This window comes from Patagioenas fasciata, chromosome 27, assembly GCF_037038585.1.
Source record: "Patagioenas fasciata isolate bPatFas1 chromosome 27, bPatFas1.hap1, whole genome shotgun sequence".
In the NCBI taxonomy this organism is placed as follows: Eukaryota; Metazoa; Chordata; class Aves; order Columbiformes; family Columbidae; genus Patagioenas; species Patagioenas fasciata.
Genome location: NC_092546.1, coordinates 3,230,059 through 3,254,542, shown reverse-complemented (window position 1 = coordinate 3,254,542; position 24,484 = coordinate 3,230,059). Strand labels below are relative to the sequence as shown.

The 24,484-nt window shown below is 47.5% G+C and overlaps 1 protein-coding gene across 4 annotated transcripts in view; it reads right to left on the bottom strand.

Annotated features, from left to right (window-relative positions):
- KDM4B (lysine demethylase 4B) overlaps positions 1-24,484 on the bottom strand; it is an 81,473-nt gene that overhangs the window by 8,225 nt on the left and 48,764 nt on the right. For 2 of the 4 annotated variants that reach the window (XM_071799555.1, XM_065858321.2), the window contains exons 9-18: positions 20,155-20,351; positions 19,659-19,691; positions 15,609-15,778; positions 12,318-12,802; positions 11,475-11,595; positions 8,710-8,888; positions 7,436-7,658; positions 4,523-4,599; positions 4,278-4,333; positions 3,721-3,829 (exon numbers count right to left, since the gene is read on the bottom strand). In XM_071799555.1, coding sequence (XP_071655656.1) covers positions 3,721-3,829; positions 4,278-4,333; positions 4,523-4,599; positions 7,436-7,658; positions 8,710-8,888; positions 11,475-11,595; positions 12,318-12,802; positions 15,609-15,778; positions 19,659-19,691; positions 20,155-20,351 — 1,650 coding nt within the window. The remainder of the gene's footprint in view (positions 1-3,720; positions 3,830-4,277; positions 4,334-4,522; positions 4,600-7,435; positions 7,659-8,709; positions 8,889-11,474; positions 11,596-12,317; positions 12,803-15,608; positions 15,779-19,658; positions 19,692-20,154; positions 20,352-24,484) is intronic. The other 2 variants (XM_065858322.2, XM_065858323.2) reach the window with 2 other exon arrangements.

Here is a 24,484-nt window from a genome sequence, read left to right as displayed (position 1 = left end):
TGACTTGAAAGAGCATCCTCAAAAATATAAGGAGTGCTATCATATTACAAACCAGCCAGTAAATGCAAAGTAAGAATTGTCAAATTTCAATGTTCTATTTGTGTTGTCACAGCCGAGAGCCACAACACACCGCCAAGCCAAATAAAAGGCCGTTCCTTCTCCAAAGAGTATTTCTCTTTCCCTTGAAAGCAAAACATGCAAAAGAAAAGGGGAGATGCGTTCTTGGCAATCTCGGTGCCAGCATCAGCCCTCCCTGACGGGATCTGCCCCACATTCGTAGCGAATAATTCCTGCGAATTAACTCAAGCCAGTATGTTTACACCAAAGATTAATTTGGCCTTTTTACTTCAACTAACAAAAGCCAGGAAATTCAAAGCCAAGGCCTTAGTGTTGCCAGAACGTGGGGTTTTTCAGGATTTAATAAGCTGTGCCTTTATCGCTCGTAACCCATGTTCCAAAGTCAGATAAGCAGCACAGCAAAGTGCGCAGCAGGAGTGGGCGCTGAGAGCAACGAGATCTCATTATTAAAGTGTCGATAGGTAATTCTGCTGCTGGCAGGACCGCCGCTGATCCGCGGTGTGCTCAATAGTGTCTCTCCAGGGAGCGCTAACCCCGTGCTATCACGAATCTGCTTTTATTGATGTGAACAGGGCTCGTCCAAGATTCAGCGTGTGCCCAAACAGCCCAGCGGCACAGGACGCTCCTCATGACGGGGGAAGGAGCTACAACAATGGAATAGTCACAGAATCCCAGAGTGTCAGGGGTTGAAGGGACCTGGAAAGCTCATCCAGTGCAATCCCCCCATGGAGCAGGAACACCCAGCTGAGGTTCCACAGGAAGGGGTCCAGGCGGGTTTGAATGTCTGCAGAGAAGGAGACTCCACAACCTCCCTGGGCAGCCTGGGCCAGGCTCTGACACCCTCACCGGGAACAAGTTTCTTCTCATATTTAAGTGGAACCCCCTATGTTCCAGTTTGAACCCATTGCCCCTTGTCCTGTCACTGGTTGTCACCGAGAAGAGCCTGGCTCCATCCTCCTGACACTCACGCTTTATATATCTGTAAACATTAATGAGGTCCCCCCTCAGTCTCCTCTTCTCCAGCTCCAGAGCCCCAGCTCCCTCAGCCTTTCCTCACACGGGAGATGCTCCACTCCCTCCAGCATCTTGGTGGCTGCGCTGGACTCTCTCCAGCAGTTCCCTGTCCTTCTGGAACTGAGGGGCCACAACTGGACACAAGATTCCAGGTGTGGTCTCCCCAGGGCAGAGCAGAGGGGCAGGAGAACCTCTCTGACCTACTGACCACCCCCTTCTAACCCACCCCAGGTACCATTGGCTTCCTGGCCACAAGGGCCCAGTGCTGGCTCATGCTCACCCTGCTGTCCCCAGGACCCCCAGCTCCCTTTCCCCTACACTGCTCTCTAATAGGTCATTCCCCAACTTACACTGGAACCTGGGGTTGTTCCTGCCCACATTCAAGACTCTACACTTGCCTTTGTTCTATTTCATTACATTTTTCCCTGTCCAACCCTCCAGCCTGTCCAGGTCTCTGATGGCAGCACAGCTTCCAGTGTCACCACTCCTCCCAGCTTGGTGTCACCAGCAAACTTGCTGACAGTCACTCTGTTCCCTCGTCCAAGTCATTGATGAATATATTGAATAATACAGCCCCAGCACTGACCCCTGAGGCACTGCGCTGGATCCAGGCCTCAACTGGACTCTGCCCCAGTGGAGCCAAAGCAAATGTGATCAAAAGATAAAGAAAACTGAGCTACAGCGAGACCGAAATGTGGAAGATGGTGGGAAGAGGGAAAATCTAGATGCGGGAGATGGGCGGGCAGAAGCAGCGGTGCCAAAGGACAGCGGCACATGGGGATTTAAAGACATTTTCTATGGGAGCGGAGGGAGCAAGAAGAGAGAATTTCTAAAGCACAGGAGAAAAATCTCCAGAATGAACGCACAGCGGAGCGTGGGGTCACAGCGAGAGTAAGAAATGGGCTGTCTCCTGCATGATGAACACCGCAATTCATTTACTCCACCGAGGAATGACAGCTAATTATTCCAAATTTCCACATCATAAATAATTTACGCGCGTGGGCCCGTAATACGCCATCAATCAGGGAGCACGCAAGCTGCATTCTTTAAAATGATGCAAAGCCACAAATGGACTTGTGCTTGAAAGGGCACATGCTCAGAAAGCAGGAGATGGCTTTGAACAGATCACCGCAACACCCTGATACCTCAGCATCTCCCACTAACTTAAAAATACAAATATATTTTAAAAATCAATAAAAAAATAATCTGAACCTGTGTCCAATGCTGCCCAACGCAGCCAACAGGCCCTGCCACAGGGTCATTGCTTTCCAAGCAGAGCTCTTAAAGCCAGGCTTTGCCAAGAACTGAGCTAAAAACCAAGCTCTTGCTCGCTTTAACATAAGGAATCCCATCATTAGACAAGGTATTTCACATGAAAATTCTCTGCCTTTCCCGGGACATGAAGAAAGCACGAGGTGTGAATGGAATACAACCCTGCAGAAATCAACACCACCGAGAAGCTTTAATTCGGGAACAGCACAGAGAAATGCGCAGTAGGTCTGTGCAGAACAGCCAATGCTTCGGAGCAAAATGAAGCAACAGTTTTATGTGTTTTAATACCGCCCTGGCTCTATAGGATTGTGAGGCAGCCACAGAAGAGTTAAAGAATTAAGTCTTGTGAGGCTCCATTAAGCAATACAAGTGAGTCTTGTGTAAAAGGATTTTTAGTTCATCGTTACAAGTGCTGGTAATGAAGAGGATGCTTGCTGGAAATGTCAGACGATCCATAAAGAACCACTGCTGCAAGATTTATCGCTCTCGCATCACGCTGCTCCATCACTCCACCTGAATAATGAATGCTTTTTACATCCACATTTGTGTACAAAACCCATTTGCACAACAGAGAAATAACTCTGGAAGCAGACAGAGATTCCTCCTCGTCTCCCAGGCAGGCCCAGGCTGAGGCTGCACTAAATAGCCGCGCGGCTAACGAACACATCACCCGTTAACTAATGTACGGCTGCTGCATCACCTTCCCCCGCACCGCACTCCCACTGTCACCCAGCTGACTTCTGCACGAAAAAAGCAGCAAAAGCACCATTTATTTTGCAATAACACACTACAGTGATGGGGCATTAACTAACATCAAGATTAATTGCTCTGAGCTAATGAATCATCCATTACTAATCCCTCAAGATAAGGCTACGCCACTAAGTAACAAGTCGGAGCTGGACTTGTGTTAAATCCTTTGCAGTTGCGCCTTGCAGTCACGGTCACAAAGAATGATTATTCATTTCTGCAAGAGATTTCTTGATAGAAAAAGAGAAATGTTGTAAAGAGAGATGAACCAGATTACAGATGAACAAGTCAGTAATACGTCAGGTTCTTTCTAAGTTACCGCAGTCCTTTGCACTCTCGCCGTGCGGTACTTTCAATACCTGAAGCTTTCAGGTAGTTGAGCCCTGAGCCAGAGGTGGGAAAGTGTCCCAGGGGAAGAGCAACTCCTGGAAAGCACAAGCAGATCTGGAAATCACAGCCTGTTCCTCCTGGTACGTGTGTTGGCAATAAGAGCAAGAACATCACCTCTAGTCCCAGCTACTTTATGATCCCATGCGATGTTTTCCTGTCTGCTTAAAGTCATTTCTCTAGCTCTTGTTCACACTCTCTCTATAGGTACAAGACACCCACCAGTTTCCATCTCTGCTCTGGAATAGCACTGATGTCTACAGGTTGACGCTCTATCACATTGAGAAAACGGGCCTCGGGGACAGCGATCGCACAGATTATATGGACCCACCTGGGAAAAAAGCGAGAGGGAAATCAGTCTACCAATATTTGAATTAAATACGCAAGAGGACAGTTAACATTTCTCTGACTCCCTCGGTATCAAGGTATATTTACGGTGGGCAGCCGTGGGAACATTACCAGGTGATTGTTAATCACGGTCGTACAAGGTAAATGTCTCTGGAACAATTGGGATCAACCTTATCTTGCATGATACTAAACACTCTGAAAATACTTTTTTCTGAGAATAAACCAAATTTCACAGTGTTCAGAGCCGCATCACCCCTGCTACTGAAAAACTCGGGTCAGAGTTTAGGGTAACATGGTTATTCCAACTCAGTGAGTAGCAGTTATGTCTCTAATGCCAAAGCAGCCGCTACCCTGAGCGCCAAGACCAAATTCACAACACTATAGCATTAAATGCAGTACGGAAGGACAGGATGTTTAAAATCATCGCTTACCGCCCATCCGTGGTCATCTGCAGAGCTCCTCCCCTGAGATTGCACAGGCAACACTCCTGGGGGAACAAAACACCTTCAGAATCGGCCCAAAAAGCTCCACGAGCCTGCCCGCTTTGCCCAAAAAATAAACGGTTACACCACATCTGGGATGCAAAGGCAAACTGGACCCTCCCCAGCACCCACCTCTGTATCTAATTAATTCCCACAGCTAATCACTGATTGCCTCCAGACGCGCCGACACTTACCGCTGCCCACGCGTTGGCTGAGCACCGTGAGCAAGACCAGCTTTCATTCACCAAGTCTGGACGAATTCCATAACAGCCTGAAAGGAAACAGCTTAGCTTTAGTTTTCTTCTTCTTTTTGCGAGGACTACAACTGCAACGCTTGATCCTGCAGACAAGACCCGGACTCAGAACCGGACTCAGAAGCGATGCTGCTGCTGCAGGAACGCGCCCGCACAGCGCAACAGCGGAGAGCACGGAACATGAGCATCACCGAAGCAGTTGGCTTTGCTAAGTGGTATTATAAGAACTGTACTTAAATACATGCATTTCACATATTTAACAGTATTTAAACTGATTTCTGGTTCTATGAGTGCTAGAAACATATGATTTTACAGAGCTTGCAATATGCAAGCACCAAACCCTCCTACATACTTTGCAGCATGTAGGTATTATACCCATTATAAAGACAAGGAAATCAGACCAAAAAAGCCCTTAAAACCCTGTAAAAGGCACTGAGGTTTGCCACTGAAAACAATGGGGAAAAGACAGAGAAGGAGTTTTGAAGAAGTAGATGTACACGAGAATGAAACATCACAAACTGCCAGCCAGCATCCTACTAACACAAACTCATCCCACGGCCTCTACCTGTCCTAACAAAGCCGAGCAGAACGTTTCAGGTGGGAACGACAGGCTCAAGTTACTGAATTCAAACAAGTTCTTCAGAAAGCACTGAGATTGCCACAATAACCTGATTTATAAAAATCATCCACTTAACCAGATAAACATGATGTCAAAAGAAAGTCAATAATATAGATCCGCAGCTGTCTTCCACATCTGAAATCTCTTTTCATCATGCGGCAAAGCCAAGAAAGCAGATTCAACCCTGTCCTAGAAAACCGAGTCTATAAACCTGATCTGGAAACTGAGCTGAAAATCCTGCTGGAGCAAAAAAGGGGGAAATGCTGAAATGTCAGCACTGATCTCTTGGTTCAGGACCACAGGTGACTGGGCTGTGGGATCTGAGGGGAGAAACTCCCACTTACTGAGCTCTAGACTGTCCCATAACAAAGGTCCTAATGGACCAGTAAAAGTATGCTCTTTATGTGGGTTTTGTCAATGCCTTAAAAGCCCAGAAACCTTCCCAAAAGCTCCTTCTCCCTGCGTCTCTGGTGCTGCCAGGACCCGGCACAGCAAGGACAAGAGACTGCAGCTGGTTCTGCAGCGTGCGGCCACGTCAACCAAACGATCTGCCAGAAAAGCAAACGGATTCTCTGCAAAGTCAAAGGGACATTGTGGTCTAGAGGTACAAACAGCAACAGGAAACAAGACGCTGGAGACCACATCAGGCTGGATTTAACCCCTACCCTCAAGGGTAGAGCACAGCCGGAATAGAAAAGGGAATTTCTCTGCACTCTGGGACTGCAGATTAATATCACCTTGCCCACATTCCTCCGTCCTCAATTTGGTCACTGAAACCATTTTGATAGACTGGACGTGGTCAGCAGGACAAGGGCAGTGATCCTTCCCCTGTGCTCTGCACTGGGGAGGCCACACCTGGAGTGTTGTGTTCAGTTCTGGGCCCCTCAGCTCAGGAAAGAGATTGAAGTGCTGGAGCGGGTCCAGAGAAGAGCAACAAGACTGGGGAAGGGACTGGAACACAAGCCCTATGGGGAGAGGCTGAGGGAGCTGGGCTTGTTCAGTCTGGAGCAGAGGAGGCTTAGAGCTGAGCTCAGCACTCTCTAGAACGACCTGAAGGGCAGTTCTAGCCAGGGGGGATTGGGCTCTTCTCCCAGGCACTCAGCAATAGGACAAGGGGGCTTGGGCTTCAACTCTGCCAGGGGAAATTGAGGCTGGAGATGAGAAAGCAATTCTGTGCAGAGAGAGTGGTCAGCATTGGAATGGCTGCCCAGGGAGGTGCTGGACTCACCGGCCCTGGGGATTCTGAAACTGAGATTGGCCATGGCACTTAGTGCCGTGATCTGGTCAATGGGCTGGAGTTGGACCAAGGCTTGGACTGGATGAGCTCTGAGGGCTTTTCCAACCCAGTCCATTCTGGGATTCTGTGACTACTGAAGACATATTGATGTACAAGATGCAGCATCTCTGTTCTGATGGCTGTAGAGAACATGAAATCCGTCTTCATCCTCACACTCTGCATCACACGCTCTTATTTGCCAGAAGTGACTGTAATGATGGGCGCAGGACAGAAATGAAAGTTGCGCTTTATTTCTCCCCAAGCGCCAGCCCTGCTGAGCTGCACGGTGACCTGAGGACCGTACAACTGGAACAACCCAAGTAATTCCAGCTGATGCAAGTCAAATAAGATTCCCCATCTGTCAAGATCAAAGAGTTGAACAGTAATTCGTCACATCTCCGAGCAGGAGCGCAAATGTTAACTACATGTCATACAACCGACGGTGAAGGTACGCTCTACCAGGATTAATCAGATCTTCTTTTAGACCTGACTATCAGGGAAACAAACAGACATATGTTGCTTTCTGTAATCAAGGGCCATTCCTACAAACAGTAACACAGATGCTAATAAAATATATCTCGGAAACGAGTCCATAATCTCTGCCGCAGGCAAGAACAATACAGCCTTACCCAGCAGAGCAATATCTGAGCAAGCGAAGAGTGAGATCAGCTTTGTGATTTCTGCTTTATTACTGAAAAAATGAAAGATGACAAAAGAATCTTTGCTGTGAGATGGAAGAATCAGCCAAGAAACAACCAGTAAAAAGAGTATCTGTGTGTGTTTTTAAGATCAGTGGCTGCCAAGATGGACTCGAATACACACGCATACTAGGACCAGAAAGGGAAAAAGTGGGAGCAATAGGTACAGCGAGCACAACAATTTGAATATAGGCAACGTACAAAGAAACTTTCAAGCTTCTCAATACCCGAAAGGCTTTGGTGAAGAAGGAAACACTCACTAGCATGAACCTGCAGGCAGCATTTGGCACAGGATATCAAGGGGCTGGTTCCATCCTCCCCAAGGTAGGAATTGGAAGGAAGGGGCTCAGTGTTCTCTCCACTTGAGGTAAAGCACATCTCGGGGATCAGGGGCTTGGTCTTCTGTCCGCACTTGGAGAGGTGCACGAAAGAGCTGGGCTCCCCTCCCGAGGCCGGGACGGCTTCTTTATCCATCTGTAAGGACTTAAAGAGAAAAGATCGTCAGACGGAATCGCCCTTTCCATGGTCACAGTTTCCACTTTGAACTCAGAGCGCTCCCCGTGCAAACTAATAATGAACTTTAAATCCACACCCCCAGCCCTCCCTTTTGCTCCTCTCTCCCTTCCTTAGGCCTGTGCTGGATCTGTAATTTAGTTTGAAAGCTCCAAGAAGCATTAGAATAATGAGAAGCTTTCCCTGTTTTTCTTCTGTAAAAAGCTAAATTCCTAAATTGCAGCTGGAGTCGCCAAGGAAAAGAAATATTAATAAAAGCAAGACCTGCCCTCCCGCTCTCCCATCCTCTTGGCATCCTTCCCTCTTTCCACCAGAATTCACCCTGAAGGACATTTCAAGGTTCCTGGTAGCAGAGTTAAAGCAGTGGATTGAAACGGCCCAGCTGTACCAGCTCTCCTACAACCATTGCACAGCAACATCCAGCAATCAGAACAGATATTATATTTTTTGCTCTGTATAATAAATCAAGAGATTTTATTGAAGAGGGAGATGGGTTCTGCTTTTCTCAGAAAAAGCTTCCAACACATTTAATGCATCCAAGGCCCGAATTCCTAGTGGACACACAAAGGCAGATTTGGCTCGATGAGCACGCAAGAACAAATCGATACACAACTGGGCCAATGACTAATTCATCTGATAAATTCTGCCGTTCTGCTCATCACGTATCCCAAAGCATATTGGTAGTTTCCAAGAAATGATGGATGTGCTTACTCAGTACATTTTTATTTTGTTGCTTGTTTGCATATATGCACAAGTCCGGCCTTCAAACAAGAGCAATCGCGTGCCCAATACGGCCCCGTTTCTCTGCATGGAATAGTGTTGGCGGTGCAAAGCTCTTTAAAAAGTTAAATAAAATGAAAGCTGGGTAAGCCAGAGGAGCCAAGAAGATAAAAAAGCCTCATCCACCGCCTCTGCTAAATCCAAACAGCCTTCTTTGGTGTGCAAATGTGCGTGAGTCTTTATCCTGAGGGCTGCAGCAGAGCTGGCACAGCAGCGGCAGCGGCGCCGCAGGAGGACGTACCTGGTTGTAGGGGTAGAACAGGGTGCAGACGGCGCAGTACGGCTCGCTCAGCGCTGCGGCCGCGTTGAATTTCCTTTCGGCTGGGAAATTATGCACTTTATTCTTCCACTGGAGGGAAAGCAATGATTTCAGAGCCTCTGGGTCACTCATGTCTTCCTCCCCAGAAAATGGAAATGTTTCTAGGAAGAAAAAAATCCCCAACGGACAGTCAGTAGAGGCCAAACAGGCTGCAGAGAGTACAGGCAAAAGGCAGCCACGTTGGGTTAAACAGCTAAAGTTTCAACAACACAAGTTCAATAAATAAGAACATTCAACTTGTTTTTGATGTGTGTGTGCCTCAAAGACTTTGATGGAAATAATCTCCACTTATGGGTGCGATTGAGGAGACAGAGACACCGATGACCAGATGGAACTGGCCACGAGGAAGAAGGAAGAGAATCCAGATTTATCGCCTTCATAACCCTCTCCACTTTCTAGCTGTAGAAACCTAAACCAGCGTTTTACTGGAGCCAAGTTCCGAATGCATGACGCAAGCGCAAGAAATCCTCCTCCTCCTCCTCTCCGCAGCCGGGAGCGGCTCCAGATGCGCACGCAGTCCGCGCTGGTTCGGCGCAGCCAGCTCCCGGTTCCCAGTCAGCAGCCAGGCTGGGTTTCCCACCCACCAAAGTGCATCCTGTGCCTTTTTCTTGGCCGTGAAATTTCCCAGCTCCAAGTTTTCATTTTCTCTTTCCACGGCGACTTCTCTCAAGCGCTCACCGCTAAGCCTTCAATCTGCATTCCCCACCACCCCTCTCCTGCCAGAGCTCTGATAGGTACTGCCGGCACTAATTAGTTTGCTAATTCTTTGTTTGCACAAAACCTGTAAAAGGCTCTTGGCATTTTACGATTAAACCACCACGGAATCCATTGGTGTTAGTTGAGGGTCCAAGTTTCTTACCATTCCTCATTAAGGACTTTCGAGTCACTCTAAGAGTTAAAGAAGGGAATTTTCCATGCAAGACTAAGCGTAAAGCACTCGTTGCGTTGCCAGCCTGCAAAGTTTCCAAAAGAACTGGCAGGGCAACTCAAAAACATCTTCTAGAACATTATCCCCAGAGCTCAGCACATCAGACCAAACCGTTCAGTGCTTCGCTGTTAATTACTGCAAATACGCAGCTGATGTTCTGCTCTCAACGAGTCTGAGCCTCCTCCCCATGCCCACCTCCCTTTGAGGATTTTCAGACAGTTGCCAGAAAGGATAAAAGAAACTTGTAGTAAAACACTAACTCAGATTAGAAAAGTTCCCCCAACTAATCTGATATGTTTTGCCAGGCAAAGTGGTAAATTTTGTTGTGTTTCATTGATCAATCCTTTTTTTGAGATGATGAATGCTATCTCTGTTCCTTCCCCAAAAGTGGCTTTTCTTCCAACGTTTTCAGTTGAATATTGGTATCCAAAAGGCTACCAATAATTGCTAATAGCACAGCTTTTCCCACAGCATTCTGCTGGAGAGGGAGAGGGGACAAGGACGTGCTCTGCGGTTTGAACTCCAGCTACACGTGCCCACAGCTCACGTAAGGCACAGCCAAAACCTAAAGCCACCAGTGACCTGGGACATGCAGATCGATACCTCCAAGATGCCTTTACTCTCAAAGCACATGAGGAGACAGCAAGGATTTCTGATACCAGTGAAATCAATGAAACCACCGTCAGAATCCAGATCGACAGGCTGAGAGGAAAAAGGAAATGACTGTTTTATGTTATCACCTTCGGTAACCCCAGGATGGATCCTTGAGACGCAGCATCCAGGACAGCTCCTACATTTCAAGCAAGCTATACCCAAGTGGAAAAGGCTAACGATTTGTCTCAACTGAATTGGAGTTTTGCATATGATTTCCCTTAATTTACACGCTCACTGCTCCTCACAGCAGCCTCCAGATTGTCCTACACCTGCCCTGAAAAAGCGAGGGGTGCGGAGCTGCTTCTGTTCCCCAGTTGGAGGAGAAGAACCTGTTGGGTGAGATGTTGCCCAACAGTGCTGGCAATCAGTGCCCAGGAAACACCAGCGGAAGCTGCTCCCGGGGCCACCAAAGGCCCCGCGCGCCACCCAAAAAAGTCAAACCAGCAAAAAGAATCCGTCTGGTGAGGATCCTTCAGCACAACGGTTGTTGCGAGGTATCGCACCAAACCAGATAAATGGTCTCAACGGCCTCTCGACACTTCGCTCCATGATACAAGACATCAAATGCATCAGCCTTGGTAAGAAAACGAGCTGTGCATGTACAGAATATCCCCTTCTACACAAGGCTCCTCTCAAATCAGTGGATATGTTCTCTGAAGGAGAGTGAACAGGAAGGATGTCCTTTGGAACTTGAGGTTGTAAGTACCGTGAAAGCAGGATGGCCAACTACACCCCCAGGTACCTGCCCCACCATGCAAAAGCTGCTTATTGGGGACTTTTCCGAGTATTCATAATGTGGGTAAGACCCAGAAGCAGTAAATTACACCACACAACACGAGTGGAGGTGACTGAGGTGAACACCTCTCACTTTGATGCAATATCTAAGAAGGAGCTTTTATTTTGAGATGTTATTTTCTGCCAACTATTTTTCCTCCCTTTTGCCCAAACGCTGCCTCATTCTGCAGCCAGCAAAATGTTTTTCTTGACAGAAAAAGAGGTGGGAGGTGAGAAGGGACATCTCCACGGATGAGTTTGGTTATCAAAATGGGAACACGCTGCGTTTTCTACCATTTAAGCATAACACAAAAGGTTTGTGGTCGCTCACCCTCATCACTGGAGGTCTCCTGTTTGACCACCGACAGCGGGGAGCGGGTTGGTGGTTTGCCCAGTGGGTGACGACGACTCTTCTTTATCTTCATCTTCATTTTTGCAAAAGCAGCAGCAGTCTGTAACAAACCAGAACGAGCTCCATGGGAACCCCACAACACACAGGGAAGCAAAGGGGAGTACAGGGCAAGAGGCAGAATCCTTATCATAAAGACTTGTTGAATTCACACAGCAAATTTCATTGCCTTCTGGCTGCAATTAAGCCTCCCAAGGCAATTACTGCAGCAGATAAAGCCAATGTTATCTCTTAAGATGTCAAGTTAAAATCGTAAGATGCAGCATTTTGTTAAAATCAGAATAGCTTCAAGCCTGCCAATGCCATTAGCTTGTGAAAAGTCTGGTGAATCACATGAACAGAGAGGAACTCTGGCACGAGAAGTACGTACAGAGCATACCGGACCAGAAATGGTCATCAGAACATCACAGCGCATTTTATGACAAGTGTATTATTTATCTTGTACTGTACCCAGTGCCCTGCGTACCATCCAATATTGTAAATACCACGTGCATCCCAATCACAGGGGCTCACAGTTCTCCTCGGCAATCTTTTGACAACAAGGCCAAGTCTGATGAACCAGCCAGCATCAGTGCAATGATGGACTGAACCACGGACCTAACTGTGAGAAAATCAGCAATCTTTTCCTGCAAGAGCAGCCTATGGTTCCCCAGCTGTTCCCTGCAGGCCCTGGCACAATTCAGGACTCCTCTCATTCCAGGTTTGGTCCTCAAGTCATTGCTTAAAACCACCAAATCTTATCATCACCTCCTTGCTCACTCATACCTGTGAATCACTGACCTCTGTAGTGACCTCTGTATTTTCTGCTTCAGCATTCTCTTCGTCCTTCACCTGGATTTCCATGGGGACCGCCTGCTCCTGCCAGCCGGGACTCTTCTGCGTGGCAAACTGCTCGAAGGCCTGCTGGCAGGACATGCGCTCCTTGTCGAACGCCACCTTTTTGGTCCGCGGAACCACGTAAAGCATGGGAATGATGGGCCGAGATTTAAAGTCGTCTTCTTCAACGGGCGTCTCCAAGGGCTGGATGACATTCAGGGGCGCTGGAGGGAGGTTCTTCTGTGCCGCAGAGGACGCGGGGGATGCTGGGGGCACCGGTGGCCGTGCCGCTGGCACCTCGTCCTCTGCCAGCTGCTGCGTGGCCGGCGGGGGAGGCTGCGGTGCTGGCAGATGTTGCTGGTGTTGATGGAAAAGGTGCTTCCTCTTCCTCTCACTCTTTACTTTCGGGGGACGGGCCTTTGCTTTGCAGTCACCTGTTTCAAGAAATAAGCAATGTTTAGCTTCATAGGTCAAGATTCACAGAATCCCAGAGTGTCAGGGGTTGAATGGACCTGGGAAGCTCATCCAGTGCAATCCCCCCATGGAGCAGGAACACCCAGCTGAGGTTCCACAGGAAGGGGTCCAGGCGGGTTTGAATGTCTGCAGAGAAGGAGACTCCACAGCCTCCCTGGGCAGCCTGGGCCAGGCTCTGCCACCCTCACCCCAAACAAGTTTCTTCTCCAGTTTAAGTGGAACCTCCTGTGTTCCAGTTTGCACCCACTGCCCCTTGTCCTGTCACTGGTTGTCACCCAGAAGAGCCTGGCTCCATCCTCCTGACACTCCCACTTTCCATATTGATCCCCAGGAATGAGTCCCCCCTCAGTCTCTTCTTGTCCAGCTCCAGAGCCCCAGCTCCCTCAGCCTTTCCTCCCACGGGAGATGCTCCACTCCCTTCAGCATCTTGGTGGCTGCGCTGGACTCTCTCCAGCAGTTCCCTGTCCTTCTGGAGCTGAGGGGCCACAACTGGACACAAGATTCCTAACATAGGAGGGAGAAATTGTTGGCCCTGAGGGTGGTGAGAGATGTGTCTACTCCTTCCATATCGAAGGAGGGAGGGGGAGAGAGGAGGTTTGCATTCTGCCACACCTGGTGTGATGACTTTATTTACACTAATTTATAAAAATGGGAACCAGTCCAGCCCAAATAGTTATTGTTGTACTTGTGTAGGCAGTCCCTCCGATAAACGGGTTTGTTCTATCGCAGAGAAAGGAATATTGAATTTCCTTAGAGAAACAAACATATTGAATGAAAGGCAAATTGGATTTTTCCCCAGTTGCACGAAAGCAGATCATATTTACTCTCTATACACTCGGAGAATTCTCTACCCAACAACAAAACAAATGCCATTCACCAGCTTTATTGACTTCTAACCGGGTAATTTGACAGCAGCTGGCATGTAGAACTTTGCTTAGAAGTTTTTTGCATTAAGAGGAACAAACTAGTTTGCAAGCAAATCTATATGATCGGAAGCCAGGAAGAAGTGAGGCAGAACTCCAAGGCCTCCCTGGCCCTCACAGACCCTGCGGAAAGGACAGGAACCTTTATGCACAAATTGACCTGGATGCTGCTGAACAAGAACAGCACAAGCAACTGAGCCACCACACGTGGAAAACTGTAGCGCGAAAATGGGTTTTTTCAAGGTTTCAAAAGCTTGTTTGTCTGGAGATAACTTAAAATACATTATGGAGTTCAGTAAAGTTGCAGGTATAAGATTTCTTTGAGAGGGTGTTGGTGTGAAATCAAACCATGGACATAGGATCACACACTGGAGCTAAATTGCCTTGAGCATCCAGGGCCATCCACACAGATGATATTTTCTGTTTCAAGATGAACTGTGAGACACTTGTGAGAGGTCATCCAGGCAGCAGGATGGAGAAAACTAGAGAATTCGGTGGTATTTAATTGCTATATTGCATTAAGAAACTTGAATATCTGCTAAGACCCACACTGAGCATACACCCCTCGAAAACTGCAAAGGAAATAGTCTGGGTCTAGTGATGATTCTGCAGTGGTGCTGAAAATAAGTCTCTCCCTCCTGTGCTAATAGTTAAAGAGCTCTTAACATGTAGAGAGTTATGATTCAGAATCTATTCGGCTAGAACAGAGTCTCTACTGTTCCCCTGCCACTCTAAGGATCTCAGATCTGTCCATGTCACTTATCTCTTGTCTCCAAAGGGATATCAGCAGTTTCAGGCCATTTATTCAAGCATCAACTGTTAAAATGGTACAAGAGCTCGGAGCACAATTTAACACGCTGCTGACACTTCCAGGCTCCGGGCAATAGGAATTAACTGTCTGCGCTGTGCTGCTCCTGCTCTGTACAATAATCATTCCCAACTCCTTATTTCCCATGAAAAGAGAACACACACTGTCTAGCTAAGAGACTCCGGAAATGAGCGAAGACCTCAATTATTTTCCCAGAGCTTCCATAGATTTCCTTTATAATCATCATTGGTTTTCTCCAAACACTAAACAAGTAACGGATATTACAAGATATGAAAATGGATTAGTTGGTGTTTATGAAATGCTCAAGTGCCTCAATGAGAAAGTGCATCATAGAGACATCAACTGCTTAACCGTGTACACGCAGCTTAATCCCTGCAAGAATCGCAACCAATTCATTCAGAGCCAAGACAATAAGATACAGTAGCACCAAAAAAGGCCTTTGGACTAACCATATGCAGAAGAAATCATAACGGATGGGAATTGGCATGGACTGGTATTAACTCCAGCCACACAAAGAAAGCTGAAGAGATCCCTTCCTATAGCTCGACTTAAAAACCAAACCTGCGACTCGCGCTTGTGCAGCAGCTGCGGATCCCACACAACCTAAGGCTGAATTTACTCACAGTCGCTGCAAGAAAGGGGAGGAAGGGAAAGGGGAAAGATTAATTGCACAAGGCAGTGCACAAATCATCCCTTTTCAGCGTAGGCCACAAAATATATTTATTTGTTTCTCTATGAGATATTTAAAATATTCCTCCCCTAATATATAATTTTACAAACCTGTAATAGTTTTGGCAGAAATTTCAAGCCCTGCCAAGAAAGCTATTTGGACTGAATCCTTAAAGAGAGGGAAAAATCAATTGCTGCTGTAAATGATGGTGTATTTCAGCGAGCACAGATTTAATATTGGGAAAGACTCCACTGATATTTCACTAGAAATAAACAAGAGCGGCCGAGTTATTTCCCCATGTGTTTTAGAGAGATAGCCCAGCCAGCTCCCAATGGGTTCCTCACCTTCTCCCTCAGTCCCTTTGCTTCTCTCCTCTTCCTCCAGCTCCGGGCCCTTTTTCAGCTCCTCTTTTACTTTCACATCTTCCAAGGCAGTTTCAATGGCCATGACGTCCCCAAGGGACTTCTGATCCTCCGTCTTATGTCTTCTGGGTTGACTTCTTTTGCGCTGAGACCTAGAAGTACAGGAGTGTGATTTGCCATGAAAGAACAGCCTTCAATGTATGAAACCATCACCGACTTAAAAAGCTGAATACAAACCAAAGGATCTTTTTGGAGAGAAAACACAAGGTAGGTAACAATAGCTACAGGGCAGAGCAGATATCTGAAAGGCAACAGACGAACCCCGGATCACACAGCATTGCAGATCCGTTCACAGCAGTCATTAATTGTCTGGATTTCTTGAAAAGCTTTTTCCCACCATCACTAATGTAAGCTCACGAGTCGCAGCTGCAATGATTTTAATTGTATTTTAAATCTATTCTGCTTGCATTTCAAAATATAGAGGAAAACTTGCTATAAATCTTCCTTTCATCCTCTGCCTCCGTTCCACCATTAATGAGCAGATTCCAATGGGATGAAGTTCAACAAGGCCAAGTGCCGGGTCCTGTCCTTTGGCCACAACAACCCCTGCAGCGCTCCAGGCTGGCACAGAGTGGCTGGAGAGCAGTCAGGCAGAAAGGGACCTGGGGGGACTCATGGACAGGAAGCTCAACAGGAGCCAACAGTGTGCCCAGGTGGCCAAGAAGGCCAATGGTGTCAAGTTCTGTATCCAAACCAGCGTGGTCAGCAGGACAAGGGCAGTGATCCTTCCCCTGTGCTCTGCATTGGGGAGGCCACACCTGGAGTATTGTGTTCAGTTCTGGGCCCCTCAGCTCAGGAAAGAGATTGAAGTGCTGGAGCGGGTCCAGAGAAGAGCAACAAGACTGGGGAAGGGACTGGAACACAAGCCCTATGGGGAGGGCCTGAGGGAGCTGGGCTGGTTCAGTCTGGAGAAGAGGAGGCTTAGAGCTGAGCTCAGCACTCTCTAGAACGACCTGAAGGGCAGTTCTAGCCAGGTGGGGATTGGGCTCTTCTCCCAGGCACTCAGCAATAGGACAAGGGGCCATGGGCTTCAACTCTGCCAGGGGAAACTGAGGCTGGAGATTAGAAAGCAATTCTGTGCAGAGAGAGTGGTCAGCATTGGAATGGCTGCCCAGGGAGGTGCTGGACTCACCGGCCCTGGAGGTTTTGAAACTGAGATTGGCCATGGCACTTAGTGCCATGATCTGGTCAATGGACTGGAGTTGGACCAAGGCTTGGACTGGATGAGCTCTGAGGGCTTTTCCAACCCAGTCCATTCTGGGATTCTGTGAGTGATTTCTTTTCATTGTGTACGTGCTTCCCTTTGGCAAACAGCTGGAAGTCTGCAAAGCATCATCTTCCTGCTCTGAACCATTACCTAGTGCTGCCAGTTTCTAAAAACACAGTATAATTAATGCTTATAGTATAATCAATAGGCAGTCTATGATTTCTCAGTGCTATAATTCACACGGTCCAAGGCCTGTGAAGAAGTCTCACTGAAAAAAGTGCATATTAAGATGATCAGATTAATACTAACAAGCCAATAGCAATGCTGTTCTTTCTAAAGAGTCGATGAGAGATTGCAGGAGCCACAATGTAAAGATGAATGTGAATTCCAAAGTCAGGACAATGTATTGTGGTTAGGAACTGTATTAAGGGTCACGCAGCCACTCGCTCACTCCCAGTGAGACTGGGAGGGCAAATGGGAAGAACAAGAGCCAGAAAATCAAGATAAAGAAAGTTTAATAGGTGAAGAAAACAATAAAAAGAGAAAGAAATAAGCCAAGGAAACGCAGTCACCATCTCCCACAGGCAAACCAACCCTTCCTTCTTTCTCTATCCCAGTTTTTATTGATCAGCGTGATGGTTTTTGGTCACTAATAGAAAGCTGATCCATATGCACAGGAATTTCTAATTGCTAGACGCTAACCATAAGGAAGCCGTCCACGTGTAGGTGGTAACTTCACGCCTGCAAGACACTCATTAGCAGGAACACAAGGCTGAGCCCAGAAAGATCAACTCTTCACCCATATTCTGGGTACAAATCACCTTCTCTGGGGGTAAACTGATGTGGGAGGAGGAGATAAACCCGCCAGACCTTGCCACATCCCGCATGGGAGTAGAATCGTTACAAGCTGGTTTTAGTAAAGTGTGTGGTTTATTCTCGTGGGGCAGAAATACCGGGTGAAAATTAAATCACAACTCTTTATACTCACAGTAGATAAAAAGGATTTTTCTTTGCAGTGCTTTTCTCCCTCTGAAGTTGTGGGAAGATGAAGAGAGGCAGAAAGCACATCATTTAAAGAACCTGCGCTTCCGGAACTAAAGCTGAAGGCCGCACATTTCCAGAGAGAAGACGGCTTGTGTCTGATGGAATCCACAGATCAGAAATGGGCTCTTTGTGGACCAGCCTAAAACAGCCTCTTGCTGACGCCACAAAGTAAACAACGCAGAGTTTTTCAAGGTAACTAAATGTGACCTTAGAGAAGAAACAACACATCCCTCTGAAGACATTAAAAGCTCCATTTCCCAAGAGAGCTGGCAAAAAAGCAGCATTTGGACTCTTTGAAGAACAGACCACAAAGTGACTTAAATTAAGTAGATACAACTGTGAAAAGGTTCGGGCAGAGGTAAATCCCATTCTCCCAGTAAAGTCCATCCTGCTGAGAAAAGTCCGTCTCCAAGTAAAATTACGTCTTTCCAAGCCATAAGCAGAGAAACTTGCTAAGAGCTTCAAAACTGTTTCAGGATAATACTGAAATAATCTAGGAAACAATGAATAGATAAGAAAAAAGAAAATACCTGGATCTTCTGCAATAGCTCAGGTCAAGAGAGAAGCTTCTGTGCTAAGCAATAGGCTCAGAGAGGGAAAATAATCCTTCGTGTTCATATAGGACCTTACACTGTGCAAACATTATAGATATCTGAGTAACCCTTAACAGTCATAGGCAGTAAAGAGATCCCCGATTTCCAGATGGGGAAGGAAAAGATCCAGTGGCTCACTGGGGTCTGTAAATCTCAGCTTCTGACTCCGACCACGCTGCTGCTCCTGGAGCTGAAAACATCTTAGGGATAAAACCCCTGGAGAAGAGCACCGTCGCACAGGTCAGTTATCTGCCCAAACACCCTATTTATTATGTTTTGAAGCACAGATTCAGTGGGGAACACGCTTTCCCATTTCAGCACTTGTGAAATAATGGAAAATGTAGAAAAGGCAAGACCCAGGGACCACCAGCAGGTGACAAACCTGGAGGACAATGAAGAGCAGGGACGGGGAGGGGAGACTCTGCTCTTTTTCTTTGATAGAATGCATCAATAAATCAACTCTCATCAAATTACTACATTAACAGTGTTTAAGCTGTTCCTCCAAGTCCCAAGATGGCCTCAGTAACCTAATGTCTGTTTAAAGCCTTTTTCCTGGATTTCAACCGACTGAAATTACGAGCAGATTATCACATCTGGATGAAGCGGCACAAACTACGCCATGAGTCTATACAGGAGGGCACACACTTTACATCCGAGTGCATTAAAGCCCTATGATAATTCGATTTCCTATATTATAGAGTCTCATTCCTCGGCCAAGCTTGATGAGGAAGAAGTTCTGCCATGGGCAGCCCGTGGCTACAACACTTGTTCGAAATCCACTTTCTGGGACAGCAGCAGCTTTTTATTAACCAGTGACTGGTCAGCTTATCCATCACCAGTTAACCAGTACCCGTCACTACTAGTTCAGCAGATTAACTGCCAACTCAAGAATGGAAAACCAGAACAGGCACGAGATGGCTGAGCTGCCCTAACGGCGGCAGAGGAGATGGCAGAGAACTGCCTGAAACCAAGATGAAGCTGAGAAACCTCAATCCCAAGGATTTTCTGTGCCCTTTCAAGGAAGAACACACAAAAATCTAACTGGGAAACACTTTCAGAGTGAATATTGTAAGAAACTCGACAGGAAAAAGAATGAAGCCAGTGAAGTTGGTGAGGGAAGCCACGTACCGGTGTTTGGTGTCCTCTTCCTCGTCTCCTATCCTATAAAGCAAGATTCCAACAGCAAAAGGTTAGCATGCCAAATTTGCAACTCAAGCATGCTGTAATACACAAAACCCGCAAACTTGCAGAAAATTAATACAGAGATCAAAGGGAGCACGGAAAGGCATGCATTAAATCCCTTTTGCAATTGATGGGATTTCTTTCCCCTCCTGCTGTCTGATAAGTGAAGCTATAAATGTTTACTATGGATTTCTTTTGTTTTCCAGGATAAGAGATGAGATGTGAGGGGCACACAGCGTCCTACTTTCTGCAAACATGTGCTTCTAGAATATTTAAAGCAAACAGAACAATGAAGGAGCACATAACCCAAGAAAAAATTACAAGCAGCGTTAAAAAAAGAGGAAGAAAACAAGACAGGTTCGAACTATCCCAAAATTTAGAAATTAAAATCAAGCAGAGCGCTCAGACACAACTCTCCTATTGTTGTTGTTTTTCTCTTTACCTGCGAAGTAATTTCGTCTTCAACTCCGCCTTGGTCTCATTCCAGGCATCCAGCTCCGGGCTGCTCAGAGCCGTGGGTTTCATGTGGTCCAGGACAGTGATGTCTTTGCCTTGTTTCCATAAGTCGTATCGTTCCGGTTGCAGAACCCGCACAAAGACATCCATGGAAATCTTCACCATGTCTTTGCGGCACGTGCACTGCAAGAGAAACCCAGACACCAAAACGTGGGTATTTCAGGTTAATGGAAAGCACTGATTCTGGGGGTCCTGGGGACAGCAGGGTGACCATGAGCCAGCACTGGGCCTTGTGGCCAGGAAGGCCAATGGTACCTGGGGTGGGTTAGAAGGGGGTGGTCAGTAGGTCAGAGAGGTTCTCCTGCCCCTCTGCTCTGCCCTGGGGAGACCACACCTGGAATCTTGTGTCCAGTTGTGGCCCCTCAGCTCCAGAAGGACAGGGAACTGCTGGAGAGAGTCCAGCGCAGCCCCCAAGATGCTGAAGGGAGTGGAGCATCTCCCGTGTGAGGAAAGGCTGAGGGAGCTGGGGCTCTGGAGCTGGACAAGAGGAGACTGACGGGGGACTCATTCATGGGGATCAATATGGAAAGGGGGAGTGTCAGGAGGATGGAGCCAGGCTCTTCTCGGTGACAAACAGTGGCAGGACAAGGGGTAATGGGTACAAACTGGAACACAGGAGGTTCCACTTCAATATGAGAAGAAACTTGTTCGGGGTGAGGGTGTCAGAGCCTGGCCCAGGCTGCCCAGGGAGGCTGTGGAGTCTCCTTCTCTGCAGACATTCAAACCCGCCTGGACCCCTTCCTGTGGAACCTCAGCTGGGTGTTCCTGCTCCATGAGGGGATTGACCTGGATGAGCTTTCCAGGTCCCTTCAACCCCGGACATTCTGGGATTCTGTGTCTCTCCTGCCCTTGGTAAAATGTGAGACAGCTCTTCTCTGAGGGCACCTGGACCCTGCTCCCAAGGATTTTCTTCTCTCTCTGAGCCCACCAACCGAGCTAAAGCTTCCTGGTAACTGATACCAAATACACTGCTTGTCCACCATCCAACAGTCATTAGACAGTAATAACTTTGGCCGATGTAACCAGGTCTGTGCCTGACCTCAAGCCTACGCTCCCCCCATTAGCCAGCCTCTCGCTGAGTTTCTCAGGCTGAAAAGAGATTATTAATATCATTTCATAACTGAAAAACCCTTAAAGGAACAAAAGACTAACCTAGAGAATGAGGTAGTTAAACTTCATAATTATACATCATGACACGGCATATAAATCCTTCACAAACTGCAGAGAAATAGAAAAGGCTACAACAATAACTACATCCCGCATCTAAACCACACCTGCCCAAGCCAAAGAAAATGCGTATTATTCATTTCAACTAGCACATGCTCATTAAAATTAACCTCTGCAATCGCACCCTTGTGATTGCACACGCCTACATGAGGGCTACTTACAGGTGGTTTTACTTGGATGTGTTTGCTCTGATAAAGCACAGATTAACGGAGTCTAGAGCAGGGATTCTCACCCAGGACACAGATGCAGCCTGAACGAGCGTGTTCAGAGGGTACGGGACTGCAAAGGACACAGCGACACCCCAGAGGGGCTGAGCTCCAGCTGTGCTGAGCTCCAGCTGTGCTGAGCTCCAGCTGTGCTGCGGGCAGAGCTAAGCCTGGTTTGAGTTCTGCTCTACGGTGCAAAGCCTTGCTCAGTGTGCTCTTGCACTAAATTGCTTTTCAACTTCAGCTCGAGGCTGAGGTAACCAGAGCCACTTTGCAGGGCTTGTTTTTCACACCTTTTCAAAACTATTCTCACCTTTCTCAGCAGAAACGCATGAAATTACACTTACTTGTCCCCTTCCTTCTTCCATTTTTCGCTATCATTACTAGTATAGTTAGGAGAGAGAGAAGAGGCTCTTTCTGTGCAGTTCTCTGCTATCCCCCTTCCCTCCCGACTCCTGTTTCCATGTGCAAAGCCTGGCGAGTGTGAGCACGGATGGACAAGCACTTTCAGGAAAACTCCATTCATTTGATGAAAAATCGCACGGGACAGAAAGGCTGGAAATGCAATTTGGCCGAAGAGCAGCAGGAACACAGACGGTACCACGCTTCCAATTCCCGGCCAGGCAGAAGCTTCTCACCGGCGCCTCCATCAAACCGGCTTAAGGGATTTGTATTGAGCTGAGTTTTCAATAACTTTTCCTAAAGAAATTTTAAAAGCACCTGTGCACGGCTCCAAAGAGGAATACAGCGGAGCACCCCATCAATGAGCTACGGAGATTGACCTTTCTCTGCCTCCACAAAGGATGAAAAACGGCTTAAAAGGGGAACAGTCCGCTTTGTGATCCTAACCCGGAACCAACACGCCGCGGCGCACAAATGTCAATTCCTGCAAATCGAGCGGAGCAAATCCCAAGTCGCCGGGTCCAAAGGTCTCCGGTACAGCCTCCAACCACCGCCAGAGCTTCGGAGCCTTGCAAAATGTAAAGTATACACAGATTATTTAGAACGTGCATGCCGAGCTACCTGGGTGCTGTTCAGAGAAAGGACGCTGGGCCGCGATCTCCAGCGCATCGCAACCCTGCGGAGCCAAGCTCCTTTCTCTACACAAATCTACCATGATGTATGTTTACATTTCAATTTTAATTTCATTTTATTGCTCTCACACTAGCGAGCATGAATAATTTACAAAGCCTCTTTCCTCTGGGGCTCCTTCCAGAGCGCACGGTTATATTTCCTCAGCTGCTGCCGCTGTGTCACGTTCACGCGCCCATAGCGGCCGGAGTGTTTTCCACACCCTGCCCTCCACCAGCAGCAAGATTTGCTCATACGGTGGGTGCTTCCAAAACAACCGCAGGGAAGTTCCTTTGCAATTAATGCCCTGTTCTGTTCCATCAGAGCTGCACAAAACCAGCGAGCTGCTGTTTCCCTGTCACTGATCCCCATTTCCATGTGCTGCCTCCCCTTTCGTACACACAGTCGTATTTATCTCGAAGTATTGCATGGGGGTCATAAACACACATAATTCCTAGGACGTTCTATACCTACACCCTCAACCTCTGTCTCTTCCTATCCCGATTTCTGCAGAACGTTTCCTTCCATATTCCATAAACACCACCAGTAAAGAGAGACATGAAAACCTCATAACCGGGTGTCACGGTCCCTCTCATCTCATCCCCGTATGCTCTCTCTCTGTATGGTCTCGTTTCCCCAGTACGGTCTCTTTTCTTTCCCCATATAGGCCACCAATTAAATCTGTCCCGGTTCAAGGCAAGGTGGCAATAAACCGCGGGAGACGCTCCCTGTTATCCCCTTTACCTCCCGCCACCCTTCCTTTAGATCGGAAAGATGATAAGGAAGATAAGAGGAAAGGAAGAGAGACTTAGACTTCACGCTGGAGAGTTTTAAAGGGTTTTACTAATGCTACTAATAGAGAATATATACACAAAATATACAAAGCCAATCTGGAGTTCTGGCTGTGGAGCTGGCGTCACTGAGCAGCAGAGCCGGGTGTGCGGAGCCGGCGGCTCCAGCAGCTGCAGCTCAGGCCTCGGAAGTCACGAGTGGGACTGCACAGCAACCGGAACCTGGGTGCAGGGCCTGAGGTCTGTGGGTCACAGACAGACAGACAGACAGGGGCCTCTCCAGTCGAAGAGAGCGTGACCCTCGCGATCACCTCTTATATAGGGGGTATGACGATTATGGGATGGAATACTTAGTTGGTCAGTTCTGGTCACCTGTTCATCCACCCCTCCTCAAACAGGGCCCCTCTCACAACGGAACGGGGGAAAACTTATCAGTCTTTCTTAGCTACCATAGTAATAAATCTAAACACGAGCTTCTTCAGCATTCCCTTGGTCTCTGATCAGCACCAAGTGCAGCATCCTAGGAAAAATATACAGGCTAAAACTCAGAAAAGTACAGCCAGCTAAAGAACTGAGCTGGAAGGAAGATCACTAAAAGAGACCGCTCTTGTTTCTAACAAAACCAGGACACCGGGATTTTCACACCGACCGCAAGTCCTGCAAAGGTGGGTTGGGGATTATAAAGCAAAACAAAACATCAGAAGAGTTTTAGGGTTAGCGCTTTGCCTTCGGTTCCAGGGGATGCGAGATCCAAAACAGCAAAAAGAGGAGTTTCCATCTTCACCACATCTGCAGGAACTTCAGTTGGTCCATCTTAGGCTCTTCCGATGACTTTGTTAAGCACGCGGGATAAGGATGTGCCAAGGCAACCTTCGATCTGAGCGCATGCGAGAACACAATGAGGAAATGCACAGGGTGAAGCATTTTTCCACCACAGAAAAGCAATGTTCTTCCCCTACTC